Source organism: Coturnix japonica, chromosome 11 (genome assembly GCF_054131305.1).
Source record: "Coturnix japonica strain WE chromosome 11, WE-NBRP24, whole genome shotgun sequence".
NCBI classification, from domain to species: domain Eukaryota; kingdom Metazoa; phylum Chordata; class Aves; order Galliformes; family Phasianidae; genus Coturnix; species Coturnix japonica.
Window position 1 is genome coordinate 11,904,073 of NC_140673.1, and position 25,849 is coordinate 11,929,921.

General features: G+C 42.7%; 1 protein-coding gene across 6 annotated transcripts in view; it reads left to right on the forward strand.

Moving 5' to 3' along the window:
- The window catches only part of C11H1orf21 (chromosome 11 C1orf21 homolog), a 70,005-nt gene that overhangs the window by 28,630 nt on the left and 15,526 nt on the right, over positions 1 to 25,849 (forward strand). For 4 of the 6 annotated variants that reach the window (XM_015869834.3, XM_085511203.1, XM_085511204.1 and 1 more), the window contains exons 2-3: positions 385 to 590; positions 16,244 to 16,338. In XM_015869834.3, the coding sequence (XP_015725320.1) occupies positions 497 to 590; positions 16,244 to 16,338 (189 nt within the window). In that variant the 5' untranslated portion in view covers positions 385 to 496. Of the gene's footprint in view, positions 1 to 384; positions 591 to 11,600; positions 11,770 to 16,243; positions 16,339 to 25,849 lie in introns of those variants that run through there. The other 2 variants (XM_085511206.1, XM_085511207.1) reach the window with 2 other exon arrangements.

A 25,849-nucleotide genomic window follows, 5' to 3' on the forward strand; every position in this document is an offset into this window, starting at 1 on the left:
GATTGTTAAAAGGAATGGGAGAAGCATATATTGCCAGTTCCCTATCTTTTTCCCCCCCCCCCCCCTTAAAATAAAAGCAGCTCTCCATGTTAACAGCTGGGTGAGTGGGGAACATATCTATGTGCTTCGTTTGTTTCAAGCCACAGATTAAAGCTTAGGGCCAGGAAGGACTTTGTGGTCAGCTGCTGTGCTCCTGCTGCAAGGTGGGGTTGACTCTGCCTTTATTGCATTGATAGGTTCTTACTGACTAGACTTAGCAGTGTAACATGATGGACACAGTCTGTGTTCCTGTACTCTTGAAGCCCTGTTATTTTACTTTCTTAAATCACTGCTTTTAGAGGTTGCCTTTGGTTAAATGTTTTTCTCTCTCACGCTGTCTTTTAGGTAAAAGGCTCTTGACAACCGTGCAAGAAGGTGGATTATTTCTAAAACAATGAGTGTGCGTCCCTAGTCATGATTTGTGGTTCAGTCCAGCTGGAGCTGTCTGAATGAAGCTATGGGCTGTGCATCAGCCAAGCATGTTTCTGCTGTTCAAAACGAAGAGGAAATTCAGAAGGGGAAAAACTATCAGAACGGCGATGTGTTTGGTGGTAAGTGGGATTGTGGGATTGCAGCATTCTCCAACGTCAGAAATGGTCTGGGAAGTATTTTTGGTTTGGGGAGTTTTAACCATTGACAAAATGTAAAAGATGTTGTTAGAATAAATCACAGTGATAGCACAGTTGGCCTCTCCAAGGGGTAGTGCCAGGACAGCTGAAACAGAGGTTGGGTGAAGTCCTTAGCGGCAGATTGACTGGTGTTTGGTATTGCACTGCCCTTAACTCTTCGCATCCTAGGGTAGTTCAATGACTGTCCCTATTTTCATATGTATTTTCATACATATCTGTGCTTAGGTGCCAAAATACTTAACTCATTTACTGAAAATAACTAAAAAAAAAAAACATTTAGGAAGAAAGACAATCCCTCAGTACTCTTGTTCTGTAAAGCAATAGCACACTAATTCTGAAATCCTGAAGCTTGAGGTTTGAGGGTACAGTGAGACTAGAAATATCCTTTCGGGAAGGAGTCAGTGGTCCTGGGAACCTCCCAGCATGGCAGGAGGGGTGGGGAGGGTTCTGTAATCAGGGCCTTACCACTGACACCTCTGCTTTGGGAAAGGCAAAGCGCTGTACAGGTGACGTTCAAAGGCGGCTGCAGGGTGTTTTCTTCAGGTTAGTGTAAGCTTAATGTTTTTTTTCTTTAGATAACTGTCTAAATAACAGTTTGGTTTTTGAAATGTTATGAACTCTCTGGTTCAGCAGGTTGGACCCCAAAGTAAGTACACCTGGGGTCATCATCTGAGGAGACACAAGTTGTTCAGGAAACTTCAAGCTTAAGTTTCAGGTTATTTCCTCATGCGTGTTCCTTCGTTGTAGTCTGAGAGATGCCAGTCTGGGAACTGTGGGTTCAGTCTGTTATTTTTGTTTAAAACAGGCTGTAGGTGCTGGCATGAACAAAATCCTCTGTAGGTATCTGAAAGGAATCTGAGTTGATGTTTTACCTGATACTTAGCAAGGGAGTAGTTGTGGTAATTTGTGTGTCTCAGCTTTAGTATTATTATTATTTTTAAATGCATGCTGCAAGCCTAAGATCGTAACAGTAATGACAGGAAACCTAAAGTAACATCTGGAGGCAGAAGATGAAGAAGCCTGAAGGGATTCTATAGGATTGCTACTTTACAGAGCTGGATTCGTTTCAGCATCATCCTTGAGCTGTTCTGAGATCCATCTGAGGATTTTTAATATTTCCCTGTTCTACAGAAACGTATCAGTACCAGAAATACAACCTGCATTTACCTATTTTCTTAGTTTAGGAATGCAATTTATGATGGTTAAAAATCCAGTTCAACGACTGTTCCTTTTGTAGCAAGGAGTTTATGTACTTATGGTATCCATGACTTAAATTACTTGCTGAGTGGCAACCAGAATAGGCACAGAAGCTGTGTTCCTGCCTTGTTTCTGGGGGACAGCCTCCAGGTCAGGAAATGGGTGCATGAGAAAGATAAGCTGGAGGTACCTGACTTTCCTGCTGCCTGTTTTGGTCCTGTAAATGATGTATGGCATGCTGTGATGCTCAGAAGCAGGAAGCCATGTACTTCATGTGCATGGTACCCTGCATAGTTCCTCCTAAAAAGGATTTTTAATATAAAGAGTGATGCAAGAGATTTGCACCTTAAGATCACATTTATTGTCCTCCTTAACAATCTTCTGGACTTTCCAATGCCTAGAGCTCTTTCACAAGAGACAACACTATCTCTAACCACCTTCTTCTGTGCTGGAAACAGCAGTAGCTAATCACAGTGTTTGGTGAGGGAGGCCTGGACGCTCCAAAGTATTCTGTCTACTTCCATTTTCTGTTAAACTTTTGTGTTTTAGTCCTGAATTAATTTCTTACAGCATATCTGTAATTATTCCTTAAGCCATCAAGGAGGAAATTGCTCAGTGCCATGTCAGAGGGCTCTCATAATCAACTCCCTGCAAGGAGAGAGTGTAGTTTGCTAGATTTGAATAGATAATCTCAGCTAGGCTGATGCATTTTAGCAGAATAAGTTCCCAGAGATACAGAAGGATACAGAGAGTCTACCAAGGTTAGGGTGCCCTTCAACACTTCCATCATTCATTTCCCAATGCAGGGCCTGGTGCCATGAACGTTTCCTTTCTTATTGCTGGAAGGGATAGAAGTGTCTCATCCATTGGTGGCCCAGAGCAGAGCATCTCTACAGCCTGGGCAGATTGAAGCTTAGCTGCAGAATAACCAGGCAAGACCAAGGAGAGCAGCAGAGAAGTTGGATGGTTCATGTGGAGAAATAAGGTAATAGAGAGGGAATTAAGAAGATTCATTTGGTACGAAGAGTAGTTTTGTGGTAGGAGGTGGCAAGGTGAAAGAAATAGCAGGTGGGCTTGATTTAGCAGTAACATTTATAAGGTCCTAAAAAGTTAGTATGTGTGTTATTTTCAGTGCTCACATCTGGGGACTAATCTGTCCTAGAGCACTTGTGCAGAAGTACCAAGTATGAGCTTTGTACTTGTGGAGGTGAGGGTCGCATCAGGTGGAGGCAGTGTAACTCCAGCTGGAGCACTTGGAACAGCTGTGGCAGGATTTAAAGCAAATACCTCTGTGCAGATGTTGCCTGCCCTGATCTGAAAGACTTGGCTTATGGTGTTTTGTCCCTGACTGTTTGATTAACATCTGAACAACATTCATCTTTTTTCTTTGAGCATCATCTGCAGAACTTAGATGCAGAAGAAGTCAGTAGTAATGACTGTGCTTTCCATCCTGCTTTTGCATTAAATAGGTCATCTTGAATGAGGAGAGAGATGAAAATACTTTATTTGGCTCTAGGCAGTTTTGCTCTTACCTTTGTCTTAGGCTGCTGGGTTGTTTTTGCTTTTTTTTCCCCCCACTTAAGGATGTTTGTAATGCACCGTTGACAGCATGAACTGTAAAGCTGAAAGACCATCACCCTTCATACATACTGTCTTTTTCCACAAATGAGGGCACTGACAAGGCAGACATTCCTATGATCTTCTGTGAACTCTTTTTCCTCTGGTGCTCAGGAGGTTTCCCACTTTGCTCCACCACTGTAACTGTTGCTCCCCAGTTTGCCTGGCGACCTGCTGAGGACTGAGTATGATCCTCATCACTGCTACTGCTATTGCAGAGGTTTTCCATTTGGGCAGTAAGAACTGTTGGTGCCAGCCTGCAGTGATGCAGAGCACATGGCTGCTCTGTGCCATCTTTGCTGTCCAAGGTTGAATAATGGTGAAAGTTTCAGAGGGCAGAGAAGGAAGAGTTTAGTCATAGCCTGGGGTGATTAGATTCCAGCTTGTAACTGATGGAAGAGAGCTGTAGCTAGAATGAGGGTGTTTGCTGGGAGGAGGAGAGAAGACCTGACTGGTTATAGTTACAGGTGCATTCTTGCTGTGGAAGAGGATCGCTGTACGTGTAGTGGAAACAAGAAACACCCTTTATTGCCCAAAGTGAAGAAGGTGTTGAGGTGGTTTCAGAACTGCGTACGTGGTGATGTCTCCAAGCTTCTCTTTCAGGGTGAACTCTTAAGTCATGGTACAGGACTTTATGAGAAAGGAGGGGTGGAAGGGACATCAGTAACTCCTGTGCAATTCTTTGCCCTCTGTGCCTTGGATAACATTTCTCTTTTCACACTGTAGATGTTGCCAGAAGAGCATCATTATCTCATTGCCAGTTTTGGCTTTCTTTGCTCTGAACACATTCCCAGTCCTTCAGTACTTTTCTCTCTTCCTTTCTGGGGCAGAAACAGACAGAGAAGCCATGTAATACTTACTAGCACCATTGAGTGCAGCTTTACTCTCTCTTTTTGTTGCTGCGAGCCCTGTATTTCTTTTGTAGCCTTCCCTCCAAGCCCTCAGCAGATAGCCTGTCTAGAAAACCACTTAACATTTCCAAAGCTTTCTTGATTTCTTCTGTAGAAGACAAAGAGAATTTGCAGGTATGGAGTGTCTGGATATTTTTTCCCTCACTAGTGAGTTCTCATTGAACACAGATGACACCAAAATGTTCAGTGGTGCAGTGCAGTTTGCAACTCTGCTCTTCATCAGAGACTCTGAGCCAGGAGTTCACCCTCGTGATGAAAACTAGGAAGCTCAGCAGGGTACCTGTGAATTCTCTAACAAGTTCTGCTTAACTATAAACAAAACATTTAACTTTCTGTCTTATCCCAAACTGAAGAAGGCACCCTGCCATTTACTGTGATGTATATTTAAATAATTGAGTTAGCAGGCCTATGAAAAGAGATGTTCTAGAGAAGATTGAATATAATGTGATTATTATGCCTTGTTGGTCTCTAATGACTTTAAAATCCCTCCAATAAGGATAGTAACAATAAATTTTCATTTATTCATCATTTCACTTCAAAGCTGATTTCCAGGGTGATACATAAGATCTGTAATAACATAAATATCAGTGAAGAACAAAATGTCATGATAGAGCCTTGAGCATTGTTGACTACAGGGTATGTTGTAATAATGTAACATCTCTTGTAGATTAATTGTATTTAGTCCTTTTTAAAAAAATCATGGGATGTTCATTTGGGGATCAGGATACTGATCTAATTTTTGTGTAATATGATTTGTTTGGGGGAAAAAAAGCTATTTAGAATGTGCTCACTAATTTAAGTCCAGTCCAGATGTTTATGAGGAGCTCTCCAGTGCTTTGCAAATGCAGGACTAGACATAGCAGGTAAGAATCTCTTGGCAGGTTGGTAATATCAGGGCTGCAATTGCCAGATAGGATTTCTGTTATTAACAGCAGCTCCATTTGCTAAACTAGTCTAAGCAAAGTTGAATGCAAAACACAATAGTGTTTAAACAAATTTGTCTTGTAACAATGAGGACATTGGAAGAAAAGGAAATCTTTAGCCTCGAGGTATGATAATTACATTGAAAAAACAATGAGCATAATATCCAATTGCTTCATGAGCTGATTTGTACTGCTGTCCCACCCCTGTTTTAGGGATGGATGGCATGGAGATTTGTAATGAACCACAAAAACTTATTCCACATTGCTCACAGGCCGGCATACTGTGTGTCTGCTCTGCTCTTCCTCACTTCCTTTTTTCTTCAGCTGTTTTCTTCTGCATGGATGCTCACTCCCAACCCCTTTTAAAATACTATCATGCAAAATTGAAGCAGGAAGGTCACTGTTTTGAGTATGGCAGGTGTTGACCTGTCCTGTCTGATGGCAATGGATGTGCAGCACCAGGTGAGCAGCAACATGCTGCTTGGTAGCTGCCCTAGCTGGACTGAACCCGAAGACTCTGCGTTTTGAAACTCATCACAAGTTTGTCTTTCCACCCATGTATTTATGGCTTAGACTGACTCCTGCTAACTGCTGCTTTGTCTGTCTCCATCCTTGCACCTACCCTGTCTAATCCATGTTGGTATCTTTCTTGTTTTGAAGGCTTTTTCCTTGATTGACAAACCAAGAAGCATAATCCTTCTCAAAACCTCAAGATCATAATGTTGCTCAGGGCACTTCAGAATAGCAGCAGACTGCTCATATGTCCTTCATTAACGAGAGGTCAGCTCCCCAAGCCTGCCTTCCTTCATCTAGCTGTTGTGCATGGAGTTCTTCACAGAGTCTCCTGCACGTTTGAAGCTCTGAAGTTGGGAAGCTTTTAGAATAAGATTTGAAGTTAGAAGAATGTATCAGAAGTGTTTTCAGTCAGTGCTGGCTCTTTTCTTCCTTCAGCTGTCAGAAAAAAGAGCTGAAGTTGGGAACGAGAATTTCTTCTTTGTGGCCAAGCTGTCTTTCCTCGTGGCCATCCTTAGTGAACTGAAACTGTCTAGAAAGAAGCAGCTTAAGGAACAAAGCTTCTGTTATTTGAGCCATGGACACATGCTGTGAGCAGGAAGTCTTGCTGCACAAGGCTTCCCACAAACCCAGAGCTCTCTCTGCCTGTCAGCTTTTATTTTATTGACCTTCTTCATCAGCTGATTAGTGCTCTGCTATTAATTGTTCCAGTTTGTCTGTCCTGACACGCTTCTGCAGCATCAGGCCTTCCTTGTTTTAGGAGCACCTAGTGGCACTCTGCCTTTCAAAGAAGGAGGTTTCCATTGCTTAAATTCAGCTGAGCTCTGGCAGGGTTGTTTCCACATTGGGCCTGATTTAAGCAGCTCGTGTTGTAAAGCAGAGCTTGCTTGAAGACTTAAAAGACTGAGACAGGCAGATGAGTGTGTTGCTGTATAGAGCTGAACTACATTCAGATACGTGAGCATCTTCCATAATTATACCGGATGCTTTTTCTTCACTTTCTCATTACTTTTGAAGGAGTTGTGGTGGGAGAAGAGATCCCAAGTACATGGTGAGATGCAGTGTCGTTTTAAATGAAATTATATTTATTGCTTAAATATCTTCATTCCACACTGTTCTAACCTGATTTGGTGACAGTCTGCCTTCTTATCTAGGTAAACATGGGCCAGTGTTAAGCATAACTGTTTCAGGAAGTGAGAAAGAAAAATAACATAAACTTTCGATGGGAAACATGATATCATCCTGGTTATCTGGTTTCATGTTGTGTTTGTGTAACTAGGACAACACCTGTAGCAAGTCAATAATTCACTCTTTTATTCCCATAAGGAAGCGACAAGGTGGTTTATCTGTATTAACCAAAAATCAAAACAAAACCATACTGTGCCATCAGAGATTTGTGTTGGGGTACTGAGTTGTCTATGTAAGGATTAATGAGTACATACAGTAGTTCTGAGTAGATAGCGTGTTCTGGAATATCTGAGTTATGGCCTGTAGATTAGGGAGTTACTGGGCGGGGGGTTTAGGTAGGTGTGTGTATAGGTCATCTCATGTGCATCGGGTTTGCATAGTGGGAATTAGGATGGTGTATAAGGAGTGTGATGCAGCAATAGAGAGAAGACGTCATGGCATCCATGACTATGTCTCCCTCTCCCAGACGGTCGAGGTCCAGAGATAAGTCAGGTTAATTGATAGTTATGTCAGATGTATTAGCAGTAAGTGTGTGTGTGTGAAGAAAGCATTTTCCCTGTGAATTCTGACTTGGTGTTTTTACTGTTTGTGCATGGAGGAGGCTCGTCTTCATAGCTCTTTTGTAACCATAGGCACTGCTGTTGCAATGTGAGGAAGAAGCTCTGGGCTTTGGGTGTGCTTCGTGGTTAGAAGCAAAACAAGTTTTTCATCCCACTCCAGCAAGTACAGAGAGAAGAAATGAGAGCTGTCTGGGAAGTGACGGCATAGTGGCTGTTGGAAGATTACTTGGTTGTGCTGTGTTGGAAGGTTGCACATCACTTTGTTGAAGTCTCCAGTGGTGGTTTAAGGCATTTCTCAGTCAGATGCAGCAGACCCTGTGCAGCCCAAGGTTAGTGATGGTGGGGTGGTTCCTCTTTGGGATGAGTTCAGGAGCCTGTCCCACATGCAAGGCTGCACACACGGTGGTTAACACCTTCTGCTTAGGTGGAATCCAAGGACTGGCAATTACCTGTCTGTATGAAGCCATGCCACACCTCATGTCTGTCTTCATATTGCACAAAGCAAGTGCGCCTCTTTCATACCATGGCATCTATCAAAGCTTTCAAGGCAAAGTAGAAAGCAAGGAGAAGACAACACGGAACTGCTGTCATCCACCAGTGAGTGTGTGCTCAGTTCAGGTCAGCCAGGAGATGTGCAGAAGCAGAGCACGTCTCTTTCCCACTTGGGGAGCAGCACAGTATGAGCAGGTTGTGGTTTGGCACTGCTGCTTTGTGGCCCTTTTGGGATATCAATCGAGTAGCCTAGCTGCCAGATAAAGCCTTCCCCTTCTTCATCATGGCTTCTCCTGGTGGGAAGCAAAGATGGAGCAATAAGGGAAAATGGGGTGTATGTGGCGTTCTGTCTGGTGCTGTTACTATTTCTTTTCTGCTTTTCAGCCACGCTTGTGTTTCTGAGCAGATATCTGAGTACCACTGCCATTGGCATGGCCCACACGTAACCACACTGAGCACCTTTGGCAGGGATTTACTGTGTCAAGAGAGAAGCAGAACAAAAGGTGGAGGAGCAGTTGTTATTGTCATTTTGGGGGGAGGGATGGGTCACAGACAGGTTGTAACTTCCTCACTTTGTAATCTAATGCAAGCTTTCATCTCTTGCAATCTGCACACTGGTGTCACAGCACTCAAAAGAGAAATACAGTGGTGGATGAGAAGCCCCAGGAACACCCTGAGTCTCTGCAAGTAGCTGATATGTGGATGGAGTTAATGCATCTTTATTCTTGGAAATGACCCATCTCACAAGCTGCCTAGCTCCATGAAAGCCGAAGTTTAATGCAAGCAGAGTGTACAGTGTATGCATTTCACAATTGCATTAGTGTACTATAAATAGGGACGTGCATCCACCTCTGATATTCATTCGGAAGAGACTGAGATGTATTTTCTGGCAGCCCTGGTGCAGAAGGAAGTTGTTTTATGTTACAGACGTTTTTATACTCTATCTTTGGAAGGTAAAAATCCTCAGTGTTCATTACCTACCTGTAAGTAGAAATGAGTCAGAATGGTGGTAAAATGCCACTGTGCTTTCAGTTCTAGCAGCCTTTCTTTTGTCGTTTTCTCAAGTGTTGGAATTCTTAGCTTAGAAGAAAAGTATTAAAGAATGAACACTGGCCAGGAGAACCCCAATCTGAGCAAAACTTCTCCAGTTCACCAGGTAAGCCTCAGCCTTGGTGAAGCTGCAGTAACATGTAAGCAATTTCAGACCTTAATTTTATCATAGGAATATCCACTACCAGAAATAACTGGTAAATAAATAAAGATACTAGATAAATATTTGCATACCCTAGCATACACAGCCCAAGAAACGTTCACAGCTTAACTGCTGTGAAACTGGTTTCTTAAAAGCTATTGAAATCTTGAGTTGCCTTATGTGCTTAGACCACATCTGTGTGCTGAAGGAGGAGATGTTTTTCCATTGGTTGCTTCTCCAATGCACTGAACCCTCATGGGTATTTTGAATAAATCATGTAACCCAACATAGTGTCCTGTTCTGAGGCATCTCAGTACTGAACTTGCACCATAAAATGGGAAATGTTCAAGTTTCTGCTTGGTGAGCAGCTGGCATATAAAACTTACGTGGGTGGCTATAGGCACGCCCTGCCTGGCAATGCTAGGTTAACAGTAGGGCATCGTGATTTTAGACATGTTTTCTGCACTGAATTCTGTATTCTATGATTTTACCCCTTTGAATGTACTGTATTGAATTTCTAGTTGCAGGAATTTGGAGGATCTTGGGATAGTTTTAGGCTGAAGGTGCTTGCCTAGTGTAAGTGTTCTAAGCACACTTCGTTGGGTTTTTTTAGCTGTTATTTAAAAACTGCCTTTTCCCACACTTTTAAATAAATGTAACAATATGAGCAGGAAGAGGGCATGAAAAACCCTTAGCTTTTTAAATAGTTTTCTTTGCTGTTCCACCCAATCCTCTGCACTTCCAGCATATCATACATGTGCGTGTTCATGCACTGCTTGCATGCAGCACCTTCAGTTTCAATGCAAGAAAGCAGACAGCAGGGCGGCAAACAGGACCAGTACTTCAAGTCTTGCCTGGTTATGTTCCTTAGGGTGTCCCATTCATTGTCACCACCTGTTGGATGCTGTACCGTGGCTTTGGTGCCACGTGGGTGGCAGGTGTTTGCTTTGGGGTTTTAGATGAAGCCTCACAACGTGGATGCTGCTGAGGGAAGTGGACGTCTTTCAGAGACAGGAAATTAACTGGGAACATCATAACCACGATAAAATATTGATCTTTGCTACAGGTTAATTTCTCGCTCTTCAGATGGCCTGCAAATAAAATAATTCAATTAACTTTTGGATCTTTTGCATCTGGAAACCTGTGCCGTATTTTCTAAGTTGGTGTCTTCAGCAGTTGAGGTACTGGAAGGGCTGTAAGGGCCATGACTACAAGTTTGCAAGGCTAGCGGCTCATCGTTGGATTACTGCTGACTAGGAAGCTTCCTTGTGTAAGGCGTACAGATGTTACCCAGTTGTGTTTCCCTGTTGCTGAACTGCCTCTGAGTTGTTTCATCACCAAGGCTGTGGTTCTCACCTGTGCCCACCTATCGGGATTTTGGAGTGATTTTGCTCAGTGTTCACAAAGGGCTTTGAAAGCTGCCAGCAAAGAAAGGTGCTCTGGAAAACCTACTGACTGGCTTGGGGGTTTCCATGTGCTCTGTACATATGGGCTGTAGTTCAGAATAGGTTTTAGCCCTTCTTGTGTTGTGGTTTGTTGCATTCCAAGGTTAGCTCCTTGCTTGTCTTTTTTTTTCTCTCCCTTTCTCTGCTCCTTAATCTTCTAGTTGCAGTTTGAGTGGTGCAGTTTTCTTTAGGGCTGGGTCACAACATTTGCTTTGCCTCCAAATACACTCTGGGGGCTTACATGTGAGAACTGATTGGAGTTCCCACCTGTAAGAGAACTGCTGAATTCTCAGCTCCTGTGGGTTGTGCCAAGACCTTCCGTGGGTCATTCCTTTGCTACACCAGCACTGTGGTTTGCGGATGCAACCATAACCCTAACAGAAAGTTGCAGCCTGTACCCAAAAACCTGCCTGATGATCTCGCATGAATAGCAGTATTTCTCAAGGCAGCCATCCTTTGTTTTCCTGCTGTCTGTGTCTTTAATATCTTTCTGCTGCTTGTTTCCTCCTGTTTCATTTCTCAATTTGATCTTTTTAGTGGGCTAGATAATTACATTTACTGAGTATCCTTCCTGCAGAGCACCATAGTTATAATCTCTTCCACCTGAGAAATGGTTTCCTTAGAACAAGCATGCGTCTAGCTCCAACTTACAAATGAATTACATGAAAGCATTTATATATTTAAGTTTTACATTTAAACTACGCCAAAATTGCAAAGCTGAAAGACAGTTACGCATGCACATCTTAACTGTGTTTTGTTTGCTTAGTTATGCACAAGTGTATTGGATTTGAAAACTGGCCCAAACTCCCAAACAAGGGAGTTGAATTTCAGCTTCATAATCAGCTGTCCCTGTTAGCTCAGGGGATAAAAGCAAAACCCAAGATCCATACACCAAGGCACTCACTCAGCACTAGCGTTGCAGCTGGCAGAACACTGTGTCCTCCCCCAGGCACGGGTCAGTCCGTGCTGTTATGTGCCAGAGGACAGGGATACCAAAAGGAGCAAGAGCTGCAAGTTGTTTGCATCACTGGAAACTAGTGGCTGTGCTATAACGAAGGATGAGGTATGTGAGGTTTTGGGGTTTTTTTGTGCTTTAACAGGACCAGAAAGTCAAGATAAAGTCTGCTCAAGTTAATGGAACTGTGCTTCTGTCAAACCCATCAGCCCAGCAAGAATGGTGCTGCAAGCTGCCGTGAGCTGGGCCTGGAAATAGGTAGTCTGGTGAAGCAGAAGGGAATTTGCTAAAATTTCCCATTTCAATTTCAAGCAGGCATCACTCTTGAGGGAGCTGCTGTTCCCAGAAGCATTAGATCTGATACAGGACTGTAGAAGGAACTGCTCAAAAAAAGCTTTCAAAGAGCTGCTGCTGTCCTGCCTGCCTTCAGGGCTGGGTCCTTCCAGGTCTGACTTTCTGTTAGTTTGTCTTGGTCCCCTTCTGCCCCCCCAGAAATCAATCCTAGCAGTCACAATGTCTTCTGTGGTAGGCACATTCCTCAAGGCCAGCTTAGGGTGGTGTAGGAAGACAGAAGCCCTTCAGGCTTGTGGCATGTTGAGTTCAGGTGCAACTAACTTCATTTCAGATACCTGGATGAACATTTTCTGAGAGACCTTTGAGCAAACTTGGTTGGCACACTTTCCAAAGCTGTTTTTCATTTGCTTTGTATTGGTGCAGGCAGCATGGTCAGCAGGATGGTGGATTACCATGGCACTGGTGGACCTGAGGATCTTTTGGTCGACAGGAGGTTTCTCCATAAGTCTTGCTGGTCAAGGCCTCGTGCTTGGGCTTGGTCCTCTTGTGGTGCTTATTTATTAGGTACAAACAAAACCAGAAATAGCATCTCATCTGTTGCTGTGGTATTGGCACTTGCAGCAATATCTGGAAGTACCAGGGAACTGTTTCTCATAGGTACAGTCAAAAGGATTTTTTTTCCCCTCCCTTCTTCCCCCTCGCGTAATTGTTTCAATATTATAAGTTGATATGCTCATTTATCACTGAAATTGTTATTAATGGGTGCTGTTTTTCTTTGTCACATTTCCATGGCAACTGGGTGACATGTTTGTGCAGAACTATCTGCTTCCAGATGGAGATCTTCATTCATAGATTTGCCTACTGAGAATTTTTGCATCGTATTCAACTTCAAAACCCTTCTTTCATCACCCTTCCGAGGAGCTTTGTGTTAGGGATGGAGCTGCTTTCTGGTTTGTATCATGTGACAGTTTTTATGGTGGATGTTACGCTTGATAATATTTCTGGTTTTAATCTGTGGTTCATTCATATTATTTTATGAGACTGCTTTGCTTCAGTGCTGAATTTGTTGTGGCAGCTTTGTAAGCACATTCCTCTCCCATTCGAGTTGCAGCTCCTCTCGTTTTTATATAATAAAGCCATATTCTGGAAGATAGTAGTTTCCTTTTTTGTTTTAGATATATATTTACTAGTATGTACGAGAGAAGCATGCAGGTTTATTGCTCTTTGTATGTAGACCACGCTCTGAGGGCTGGTGTCCTAAAATTTTGACCATATTCACTACTTGACATTTAATTTTGCACAAGGAGCATGAAGGTGTTTCACTTCTGTCCATTTTGGTGTAAAACTGTATTTTAGGAACAAGAAAAAGGTACAGCTGATTGTCAAGATGGAGCAAGGTACATACACACAGGATTGTGTGTCATTTCCTTTATCCTGAGCTTCATACTGCTTTCAGTATCTTGTTGACTGTCAGATTTGATTGAAGTCAGGAAGGATCTGATTAGCACTTCAGGATTTCTCTGGATGGGTTTCTGATCGTTCACACCAATGTGCATCAATAGCAGATGCACCCCTACCTGATCAAGCAAAACCTGGTGAGCAGTTTTAGCTAATATCAGAGGTGTTACCTGTAGGGAATGCATCAAAGACCCATTTCTCCAACCCATCTTTAATGTAACCTTCATATTATTTTAAAGCCATTAATGTCCATCCCCCAGTGATGTACTTCTGGGTCTGTCTGTCACTTAAACATCTGTTCTTCTGCATTTATTTGCTTCTATCCTGACAGTAACTTCAGAGCAAGAACAATCTCATAAATATCACAGGATTCTTGACTTCCGAACACACTTCTGGACATCTTACATATATCTTATGTACAGAGGATAGATGTTACCATCAGCTGGTCAAAAAAGCCTGTACATAGCCATGCCCTCACAGTAGTAACATGATCGATATAGTGCACGGCCTGTCTGTGTGAAATACTTAATTGAATTTAATTGTTACATTTAGTATGTATGAAATAATGGATATAGTCCTCTATGTGGTGTTATGTATCAGACTCATTCTCTGTTTCCCCCACTGGCAGTGTCCTAGCTAACCAGGCTGCTGGGTACCACATTCTCCCCTGGCCTGACACCCTTTGGTTGCTAAAAGACTCCTTACAGTCAGCATAAATGGCTGGGAAAGGGTTCAACACTGACTCATCCCATTGCTTTCAGGGCTTGTTCTGCATTTCCCATGTCAAATCCCTGCTTGAAGAGATTTGTGAGGAGCTCGTAAAAGTGTTACAGCTTAGCTCGATCCAGAAAATTAAGGAAGTTCCACATGAACATGAAGGATGAAGCCTCTGTAAATGCCAGAGGGAGTTGCAAACACAAGTTAGTGTTTCTCGTCAGGTGCCAAGAGTGTTGCATGTGTAAATGTCAGCATTTCAGCAGGGATTCGGGTAGTTGTGAGCATTTAAGCGACTTAGCTCAGTGTCCATAGATGTTAATCAGAGATGTGGGTTTTTTTTCCGCAGTATTTCGGATAGTTCTGCATGTGGATGTTTCCAGCAGTCCTTGTCCGTGCCTTGGAAGTCATAGGGCTTGTAATCATCTGCATGTCCTCCTTTTTCTTTTGGTGACAGTTTAATTAGTTAGCTGTTTGGTTTTTTCCCCTTTGAACATGGATTCATTTCTATTTATTCATACCTCCATTAAGTGACTACTCAGTGTGAGAAAACAGTGCCAGTGTGTTATATCTATGCTCGATATTTTAAGGAAAATATTCTGTCCATCTCTGTGTGTGATGCAGCAGTTGATCATGGCCCAGTCCTCTCTCCTTGCTCCCATTCCTGAGCTCAGATTGATGGTCACCCCCTGCAGGCCCTTGCTGTGCTTCTTTGCTGTTGGTACGTGCAGTGCTTGCTCACAACACCTGGGTTTGATGGAGTTGCTTGCTGCCTGGCACTCTGGTCCATTAATCATTTATTCAGGCATTAAAGTATGCTTGCTGCTCATTCAGCCTATTGCTTTCTTCATGTGCCTCATCCCTAAGAGCTTGCCGCTCAGCTTTTAAGGCAGATTGTCAGCTTTAGATTTTGGCAAATTTATATCCCTTTGGAGATAGAGGTGGAGATTTCTAATGCCCGAACCCATGCTATATAATAGGTGAATGTAAGTTAGTAAGGCACTTTCTATCAAAAGACTGATGTTACCAGTGCTTACCGAAGCATGTGCAAACTTTGGCCTGATTATTTCTGTGTTCTCCCAGTGAGAAGGCAGGTTTCCCTGAAGTAACACTTGCTAGTTGACATGGTTTATTCAGCTTGTCCCAGAACTGTGATGAAAAGTGACTGCTTTATTTTTGGGAAGCTTGCTGCTGAATGTCTCAGGCACAGAGAATTGCATTTCCCATAATCCATGGGGGTTGGTGAATGTTGTGTCCAAGTAAAGAAAAGCCTGTTATTCAGCTCTGAGTGATGCTGTTAGCATCCACAGGACATTGCAGGACTGGCACTGGAGCTGGGAATTCAGTCTTTGAAAAGCTGAAGCACGTAGCCAATAGAGTAGGAAGGGCAAAGCAGGATTCTTACTTCTCTTTTTCCTTGTTTTCATGTAGGATCTCTCTGGGGTGACTTTCATGTGTAGGAAAAATGGTTGTGGTGCGGCATGGGGGAGGGAGTTGTCTGAGAACATGCTGTCTGTCATGGGGTTTTATTTCAATTTTAGCTCCATTGAAACAGCGCAGGAAGAATAATGGAAAAAAATGCAGTGTTCTGTGGTTTTGGTTTTTGGGTTTTATTTTTTTTTTCCTAGATTGTAACTTAAATTTTAATTTGCCTTTTGCAGCATTGCTTGATTTCTATTTTAATCTTATTTTTAATGCAAAGAACATACAGGAGCAGCCTCTGCATCATAGCTACGTATATTGCTTGCTTGCCCACTGCCAATGAAAATCTGTTGCAGAAGCCAAGAGCTTTCTTATATTCAGGTGGTCTATACAGAAAAATGAGGCAAACTGGAAAGAGCGTGTCCTCTCACATACCCTGTATCCACTCTTTACAGGGCCAGGCAGGAGAGCTGCACACCCATTTCTGGAGGCCAGACTGAAGCTTCAGCCAAAAACATACTTGGTAGCAGTCCCATTTCAAGCTACAGACATATGGGTTTTAGTTACTTTTCTGGTTGAGGGCCTTCTCTAGTCAGCTGTTCTGGTTTGGGGTTTTTCTTTTTTTCCTGCTTGTCGAGCTACACTGGTTCAAAACCTTTTTTTTTTTCTTTTTTTTTTTTTTCTTGGTGCTCAGATGAGTATAGGATCAAACCAGTGGAAGAGGTCAAATACATGAAAAATGGGGGAGAAGATGATCAGAAAATAGCAGCCAGGAACCAAGAAAACTTGGTAAGGATTGAACTTGTCACTTCTCTAATGAAATAACGTGGCTGTGTTTTTGTAATGGAATATGCAACATGCAGCACATTCAGCCTGCAGCAAGAGGACTTTCCTGACAGTGCCATACCTGTCTGTGAAGATCACGTGGGCAGTGTGAAATATGACTTTGCTTCCTGCTTGTCTTCCTGAATTGTGCTCTGCTGGGAGTGCTTCCATGATTATACTCCTTTATATATAGGTCCTTTACGGATGTAAATATATGTGGTTTGAAATATGTGTGTCTGTCTTGCAAATGAGTTGGTGGTAAAATGGCAGAACCCTGCCATGATAAAATGACCTACTTAAGTAGATGCTGTTTGCTCTGTGCTTCGTGGTTTTACGTCTTTTAAAATTCACTATTCGAAGCATAAAAAGCAGTACATTCACAGCAGGGCAGCTGCAGGAATCATTTTGCATGTGTTGTGCTTTCCATGACTGGAGCACCTTACTGGCTTGCCATGCCACCATCTGGATGGAGATGCCAGCTCAGTACCACTAGAAATAGCTGGGATGCCATTGAGGTGGCTTAAGTCATGTCTGAGTCACCTCTGGTGCTTGTCAGAAGTCATTTCCCCTCTTCTAAAGCTGGAGGAATATAGGTTTGGTAATAGGCTAGCTGGGGCTTCTCCCAGTTTAATTTTTTGAAGACATTTCACAGTAATGGTTGCGTATGGAATTCCACGTCTGGTTCCACTCATTCTTCACAGCTTTCTTCATGTAGGACTTTTTTTTCTCCTCCCCCCATCAGTAAGACCAAACGGGGAACATCAACAGCAGATTTTGGTGGACCTGTAACTGTTTTCACCAGCTCGAGATTTGCTTTTTACCATCAGTGGAAAGTTGAACAAAAAGCCACCATGAATTTTCCTTTTGCTGAAGATGCATGGAGGGGGGTGAGCAAGCTCCAGGCAGTCTGGTTGCCTTCCATCCCTCTTCTAGAAGCACGTGCTTGCAGTACAAAACAGCTACACGTCTTCTTGCACTGTGCAGCAGTTTATTTTGCTGGGTAATACCCTAATGCAGGTGCTTGATTAGCACACAACATGATTTCTGCTTTGCTCTCCAGATTAGCCCTGTGCTACCTGCAGCGTTGCATTGCTGGTGCTCCGGTGGATGGCACGACTTCAGCTTGCAGTAGGGTGCTGGGATTTTTTTTACTAAGCACTGCTGAGATCATCACCTTTCCTAGTGGCATCCGCAGTGCCCTCAGCATTACTGCAATGTAAGCACCTTTGTTTTGAGCTGGGAGGAGTGTGACTGTGAGAATGTTTGCTTATTTCAGAGACCTGGTGCTTTGTTGTGCTCCCGTTTTCCTGTGGAAAAAGCCTATCAGCTTAAAAAGTGTTTTAAGTTTTCAGCTGCATTTAGGGCTTTGGCAGGAGGTTAAATACCTCTTGAGTGGCAACCAGGAAGAGTTCAGGAACGCGTAGGTCTGATGAGGTGACACAGCATTTGCCAACATTTTGTGCTTTGATTAGTGACTGCTTTCTGGCAGCACTTAAGTGTTAGTCTGATGAAATTTAGCAAGAGATATTTCTATAGCACAGGCCTTGTTGCTTTATTATTGGTGCTTGATGAGAGCGGTGGACTTGGTGGAAAGTATAACTTAATGTGGGGCTGGAGAGCTAGTAGAGCTTTTTTGTCTAGGGGATAAAGAGGAAATAATGCAAGAAAGTCTTTGGTCAGACAGGTTGTATATACTTTAAAACAAAAACCCTCTAGAAGACTGAAAAGACATTATTTTCCTCTTCCTCATCGTACTGTAAGGAGATTACACTGACTGTATATGCATGCAGCTCTTAATCCTGGGAACTGTCAAGTCCTCATTCCTGGGTTTTGAAGGGTGTTTCACTTCTCCTTAGTAAAGGTGTTTAGTTCACTGCCTAGAGGATGGGTTAAGCTACCCATCACTCAGGCTTTAGTTTTCTTAAAGTGTGAAAAGCTGACAAACACTTACATAATCCCATCTTCTCATCAGACATTTCCAGGCAACAGAAATGTTTGGAACAAGGAAATGTGGTGGGAGAATCAGCCAGCCCTTTTCCCTCCTCCCTCTCTCCTTAATTCCACGTTTTGCTGTTGTCACAGCTGCTAACTCATATCTCCTCCTGAAATGGGGCCGGAGGAGATGGTGTTGTCCCATGTGGAGCTGACAATGGGGCTGGACAAAGCTCTGTTCTTGGGACACCGTCTTCTTGGCTTCCTCCTGCAGGGTAATTGGGGCTAGCAACTGAAGCAGGGCTGACACTGTATCACAGATACAGGGTAATTTTTGCTTTTTTTTCCACTTGGTGCTGGAATGTTTCCAATCCTGGTTGAAGATAAAGGATGTTGGGCTAATTTGTTCATGAGATGTCATTGTGCAAGGGAAGAGGTGAGCACACCAGCAGGATCTGCCTGGGGGTTTGTGGGGTCAGGGACTGATGGGGATGAGGGCTGCCTCTCTGCAAGGCCAGAGGCAAGCTCCAGCATCTTTCTGGCCTTCATGTGGTTCCCTATAATTGAGGGCAGTATGGGCTGTTTATGCAGTACTGGAAAGAGTTCAAGGGTTTATGTTTGCCATAATCCAAACTAAAGGTTGGTACCAACTTGAGGTTTATTACTCAGCTTTGAATGCAAGCAAAAGCTGATTGTGGCTACTTCATTACCTTGAAGAGCTAAAATGATAAAAGTCAGCAAGTATCTATCTTTTAAAAAGTTAAATCTATTCTAAAAAAAAAAATACAAGCGGAAATAAATAACACATTTTTACTATTTCTAAAGACCTATGTAATTTATTTACTTATTTTTGTTTAGAAAGGACTGTTTAGTTCTACAGCATTATATTAAATATGCAAAGGACGATCATAACAGCCTATTTAACATTCATCATAAAACACATTCAGTTATCCTCGTTTCCATCTTGGAGCATTGATAGTTTTCCACTGTGCTGTATTCATGCAGCTTTGGAAACTTGATGAGTATCAGTTTTCCTTTGAGACTTTGCAAAAGAACAGAGACCTCTGAGAGCATCATATATCTAAATTCGTGTTAGAAGGTTGACTCAATATTTATCGCAGTTCAGTTCTTGGATGCTTTTGTACCTTTTACTAAGAGGAATTGTTTCCTTATCTGTCATGCCACAAAACTACCTGTTGGAGCTTCTGTGTTTTGTTATCCTGTATATAATATGATTAGTTCAATATTTTAAAGGGTTTAACTCCACTGCTGCTTATTGTTTCCAGACAGGCTTAAAACTGCTGTGTTTGAAATGTGGAAGTCTATATATTAATTGTAATACGTTGCCAAAGAGCTTTATAGAAATTAAAAATCAGCATCATCTTCAAGTATACTGTAGCATCAAGATTTTAGACTTTAAGTTTCTGAATGATTTATTTTAAGCCACTTTGCAACAATAGCATTGTGAAGGGACTCCCATCGCACTCTGTTTATCAGTAACTCGGTGATGCTGAGCATAGAGCCAAGCTCCTTTCAGCTGTAGGTGGCAAGGGTCGTGCTGGGGTAAGGGAGGCAGCATCTTTCCTCCAGGCATAGCCACTGAGTGCGGCACTGGGGCAAGGCAAGCCATGGGTGGCACCAAGCAAAGACGAGCTGTTACCTCAGAACATCCTGCAGGAGGACGTGGTTGCTTATTGGGTATGTTTTTGCAGTCTTCATTGGTAGAATCCAGACCAGCGTGTACTCGTGGTTTGCCTTCTGCATTCCCCAGGGAAATTACCATTTTCAAATCACCCTCTGGACTTCTGTAAACCTTCAGGTTCTAGACCAATGCTGAACTATTGATATCGGTAATAAAGAAGGAAGTAAGCATTGCATTTCAGTTTTCATGAGCCTGCTTCCTTTTGGAAGGAAGGCATTTGAAGTGGATTTAGTGGTGCATGGAGAGAACGTTGTTACTGGAATCTGTTACTTTAAACACCACGCAATTAGCTTTTATCCCTATTGGCTATTTCATTTTAAATTTGCAGTGATATTCTTCAAAGAATGGTTTCTTTTAATGAATTTGTGTCAGTTTGAGCTCATTTAACTTACGGGTCAGAGCATGTTGTAATGGAGATCAAAGGAAATGGTCACAGTAAGTATTAATTTCCTCTGGATCCCATAAAAATTTTCGATGGAAGAGGTATTAATTTTTCTTTTAGTATCTGACTTCTGAAAATCAAGAGAGTAAGTTGATACTATTAACATTTTTAGCAAATCAGAAGCAATATTAAAACGAAGTATGTTCCAGGTACATTGCTTCAGACTAGTCTGTATTTCAGTCTCTACTCTCTGTTAATTAAGCCACAGAGTATTCTGTTGGGATGTGCAATGAGACATTTTGATCAGGACATGACTTTAAAGTAGAGAAAGCTTAAAAAATAGATAATTATGTTTCTCTGTAAGCATATTAAAGTAATGGTGTCCCAATGCAGTATGTACTTACAGTCTTATGTATTTGCTAGGAAAAAAAAACAGCTGAGTTCTAATGCCCAAGTTATGCTTTGCTCTTGCTGGGTCAGATATAAATTTCCAGCAATGTGTATTGTGATTCCACAGAGATGCCTGCATCAGATGGCTTCAGGTTATACAGTTGGTTGTTTAAATACATTAGACATAAAGTTTGGGAAGTTTCTGGCCTGTCTTCTGTGATCTTAAGGGCTAGAAACCTTTTTCTGCTTTTTTTTTAAAGCTGTTATTCTTTCTCTTTGAGAGCTTGAGGGTCTCTGAGCTTTACTTGAAGAAGTAAGTTTGAATACGGCACTGCATCTGGAGGATGTTTTGGGAGCTGACTGCTGGGATGTGCTCATTCAGACTCAAACTGAATCTGCTGGTTTTGCTGTACTGAAGACAAGATGGTTGATTGCCTTTTGAGGGGTGGGACATGAAGTGTTGGATTCAGGCAGGTTCTTCTCACAGTCGGTAGGTGCCAGGTCAGTCTCATGGGGTGTTGTGTGCTGTGCAGGGCACAGTGCACTGCAGTGCTGGTCTCCTCCACAGGTGCTTCCTTGGCTGTGTTTTCCCTTCTGCCTTCAACCTTCAGCCCACATCCTCACTCAGATCCTCTGGCCTGAAGGACAGCTGTGTGGTGGTCCCAGTAGCAGGAATGTGTCTCGCTCACATAGAGCTGTGATGTCTTCATACAGATTAAGAGCTCAAACTTGAAAGCAAGGACGGGCAGTTCCTAAACGATGAGGTTTGTTCATGCTGTCGGAGAACAGACTGCTTACTCTGCGTTCTGAGTTTGGTGACAGCCTGATCTGAAACACAGCAAAACAATGACACCTTACAGCTGTCTGGTGCAGAACAGGCCTTGTGTCCATGCTGGATGTCTTTCTGGGGTGGCATTTACTGCATCCCCATGAGCAACATGCAAGAAACAGGGCATCTCCCTTGGCCATGGAGCTGCTGGGGCAGGCCTGGGCTCTGGAGGGCTTCTGCATGAGGAGCTGCTGAAAGCTCAGTGAGTTTGACTCCTTTCTTAGGAAAACAACTCAAATATTTTCCAATATCCAATCCATGTGAGACTGTATTCATAGGCTAAATTATTTTTAGTACGTTCTCTTTTCACTCCTCTGGGCTGTTCAGTAAGAAAAGCAGCTTGCAGTAGAACTCAGAATGAGAAGTACTTGGAGGAATAAGAATTGTGGCATTGATCAGTTCAGGCTTGCTGTGGGCCCATGCTGTAGTGCTGGGGCTACAGAAATACCCCAGTGTAATGGTGTCTTCTCTAGAGCCAAGGGAAGGGTATGTGGAAGGCTGTGTGGAGATGGTTGCTGGGAAGCTTGCCAGCCACATTCCCTTGCTTTTGCTGGCTTTAGCTCTTCAGCCTGATTTACATCATACTTGGGGAATCCAGGTCTCCTTGTACCTTTTTCAGGAATTTTTCAGGATACTAACTGAAATTAAAGGATTTTTTTTTTTCTTTTCCCTTTTGTATATAAGAAACATCCATTGTTATTATCTCTGCCTGACAGATGGCATTGGTGCAATGTTTCTAACCTCCTGTGGCTGGAGCTGGTGCCCGTGCTCCTGTTTTTAGGCAGACGGCTGGAGGCTGGAACTGCCTTTATATGCAGGGTCAGGCTTTGCATGACCGATATGTGAGCTGCATGGTGCTGCACTCCCCTTGGTGTCATGGCTGGGATGCAAGCAGATGGGGACGTGTGCTGGGGGAGTTTCTGCATTTCAGGCAGGATGGCACTGAGCAACAGAGGGGGAGAGTCGGATCAGGAGAAGGGGAATATGGGCAGAATGAGAACCTTCAAGGATTCAAGGTTTTTTCACTGACAAGAAAACATAGGGAAAAAAAAAGAATCAATGAAAAAATGTATGTGCTTATAATTCAGGCTCTTGTGTGGGGGGAGGATGATGCAGTTTACATATGGGCACATTATAAAGTGATACAGCATATACATGAATACTTAATAATGTCAGGTACAAATGAACACAGATAGCAAAGTAATATTATGCTATTATGCAACCTACCAAAGCAATGTGTTTGCTCGTACCAGGCAGAAAACCTTCTATGGCTTTAAATTATTTGCTCTTTGCTCCTGCAAGAGCAAGTATTTGAATCAAAACATGGATCCACTGTGCTGCACTTTCATCTCCCTTAATCACTCTGCACTCACCCTTTTCAGTCAGTGCTGCTTCTCACTGCCTTATCTCAGGTGGGATCTTGCCATGGGATAGCATCAAAGGTGGGCAGCTTTAGGCAAGTAAACAAACTGCCTGATCTGGGAACGCAAACCCAATGATTTTTAATAATGTAATAATATTGTATTTGTGCTTATCTTTATGCATTTAAATAGAAAATGCAGTTTGTATTACAGCAGTGCCTGAAGGCAGTAGTTGGGAATCAGAATTGGCTGTTCTGCTTTGTGAACACAGCATAAAGAAATCAGACCCTTCAATCCCATGTAACTTCTATCCATCCAAACTATTGCATCTAAGCCAGCACTTTTATCTCCAAATTCATATGCTTCCAGGAGAGCAGCTTGGGGGTAAGTTTCCAAATCCTGCAGGATAAAATAAAAGGCAAACACTGGAGAAAATAAAGATGTAGCCACACAGGAAAGCATGATGCACTGCCTTCCTTCCCCAGTACCAGGATGCACGGCTGCAATGTGGGGGATGATTTGGATGAGTGTAGGAGGGAGTGTGCCACCAGGTTGCTGCATTCCCTTGCTTTTCTTCCTTCATTTAGCTGTTTGGTAAAAGGCAGCTGCTGTGATGGAGAGGGGGCTGCCATAATGGGGATGTATGGCAGCAGGGGATGCTTTCAGGATTTGAGATATGCTCAGAAAATCCTACAGCCAGTAAAATGTTGTGTGTTTGCCTGATCTCTTCTTAGGCTTGGGGAGCACACAGAGAGTTGTTGCCTTAGCAAGCAAACCTGAGTTAAATATAGAAAGTACTCAATCCTTTCAAATGGCTGCACTCTGAAACCAGCCACACTGAAGTTGCTTCATAGTTTTCAGGAGTCAAAGTCAAAACGTGCCTTGTTTTTGTTTTTATTCATAAGAGCTTGGCTAAGTGCAGAAATTTAGGAGCTTGTGTATTCCTGGGCTTGGTGCTCCTCTGTAAGCCACTCCATCCTGCCCAGCTTTCCTGAAGATCAACATCCGCATGGGAGCACTGAAGTAATGCTTCCACTCATTTCCTTCCTGCTGAAAATGCTCAGCAACAAAGCAGTGCTTCAGTCACGCGGTGACGGCGATGATGGTAGAAACGAGATGGTGGCAGCTCTTCCCAAAGCACAGCGTGTTCACAGCGTGCCGTGCATTCAGCTGGTTTTCTGCATCTTCCTTTTAAAATAGGAACACAACAGTGCAAGCAGAGATCCTTCATTGAGCTTGTGCTGTGAGCCAGCATTGCTCAGCCTTGCAGCAAGCTGTGGCTGGCTGCCAACCAAGCGTTTGCTAGCTGCAGCTCCTCTAAGAATAGCCCTGGTGCTCTTTTAATCAAACAAAATAGAGAAAGAGAGAGAGATTTGAGCAATTGTTGTCTTAATCTGTGTTACAGACATGGACTTTAGAGGGGAGCTTGTGTTTGCAGCCAGCCATAATGATGAGAAGTGTTCTGGGGCTCAGTGTGGTGAGCCAAGGCTGAGCCCTACTGGCTGTGGGGCAGTGAGCATGCAGGTGTCTGTGCTGGGCGCTTTGCTTTAGGAATTTCAGGACATGAGCAATTTCTCAGCTAATGCTAATTAGGCTTGTAACTCCTTCTGAAATGATCTAAAGGTGAGGATTAATTACAAAAGTTTCTCAATGTTAGAACATGTTTCTTTAGTTAAAGTTGAGTATGCTTTCAGTTAATGATTACTGTAAAAGGTTTTCCCTCTACTTAAAATCCCCAAATATACCTTTCTATCTTGATATGTAAATAAACACATCTATGAGTTTATCTAAACAAGCCTGCATGTTAAATGGGAAAAACACATGAAAAGCCCATGCCCTGCCACCCCATTCGGAGTCTTAAGTGAGTGGATTCACATATGGGCTTGGTTGTCTTTTGGAAGCTGTTCTTCTGGCTGCACTTGTTTGCTCAGTTAAATAAAACATGGCATGGATTATTTTCTTATCTTCATTTAAATAATGAGGGACCTTAGTGCTTCTCTTTTTGTCTGCAGGTGTAGGAGGAGATTGATGGAGCCTCTATAGATCCAGCAGGTCCCATGTTAGATCATTGTTCTGTGAGGCTCCTGCCTCTGAGCTTTGAGTTGTGCACCTTCTAAATCTGAATGTTATTAATAACCGTGGTGACATTTCCATAGAGAAGGAAGGATGCAGAGCTTTATAAATAGAGTCCATGAAGTAGTGCGAGAGTGAAAATACCTGATTTACATCCACCTCATTTGTTGGCTGTTAAAAAATCCCAAGTCAAAATGTTTAAGCGGGCATGTGGGCAAGCAAGAAAGGCTTGGTTCAGCTTGGTGTACAGTTATGAAAGGCCAGATGGGAGAACATGTCTTCTCCATGTCTTCGCCATGTCTTCTCCATGTCTCCTGTGCTCCCTGTTTTCCTAGGATAAGTATTTAGCAGGTTCTCACAGCACAGTGTCAGTGTTCCCTGCTGGGGATCCCTGTGCCATTTTGTTCTCTTATTTACTTTATAGAACTCTTTCTTTTATGGTTGTGTGTTTGTTTGTTTGTCTAATGATTAAGTCACACAACCAAATAGCGATGCCATTTGTTTTCATATTCTACTTCTATGAGTGCTTTAAAACAGAAAAGATTCAAATCTAGTTCCCATGGCTGCTATATGGGAAGGCTTTTTTCCAAGAAAAGCATTGCCTTAGCCTGCTCTTGAGCTCAGATAATGCAATAGCAAATTGTTGTTATAAATTTAGACTTTAGATTCTTGTCATATATTAATGTTTTGGTAATCTGGCACTGTAGATCTCCCTGGTTTTATGGCCTGTTCTTATGAATGCTGGGTTATGTATGTTGATCATTTCTACATGCAGTTATTGAGCTTGGTTTTATGATAACGACATA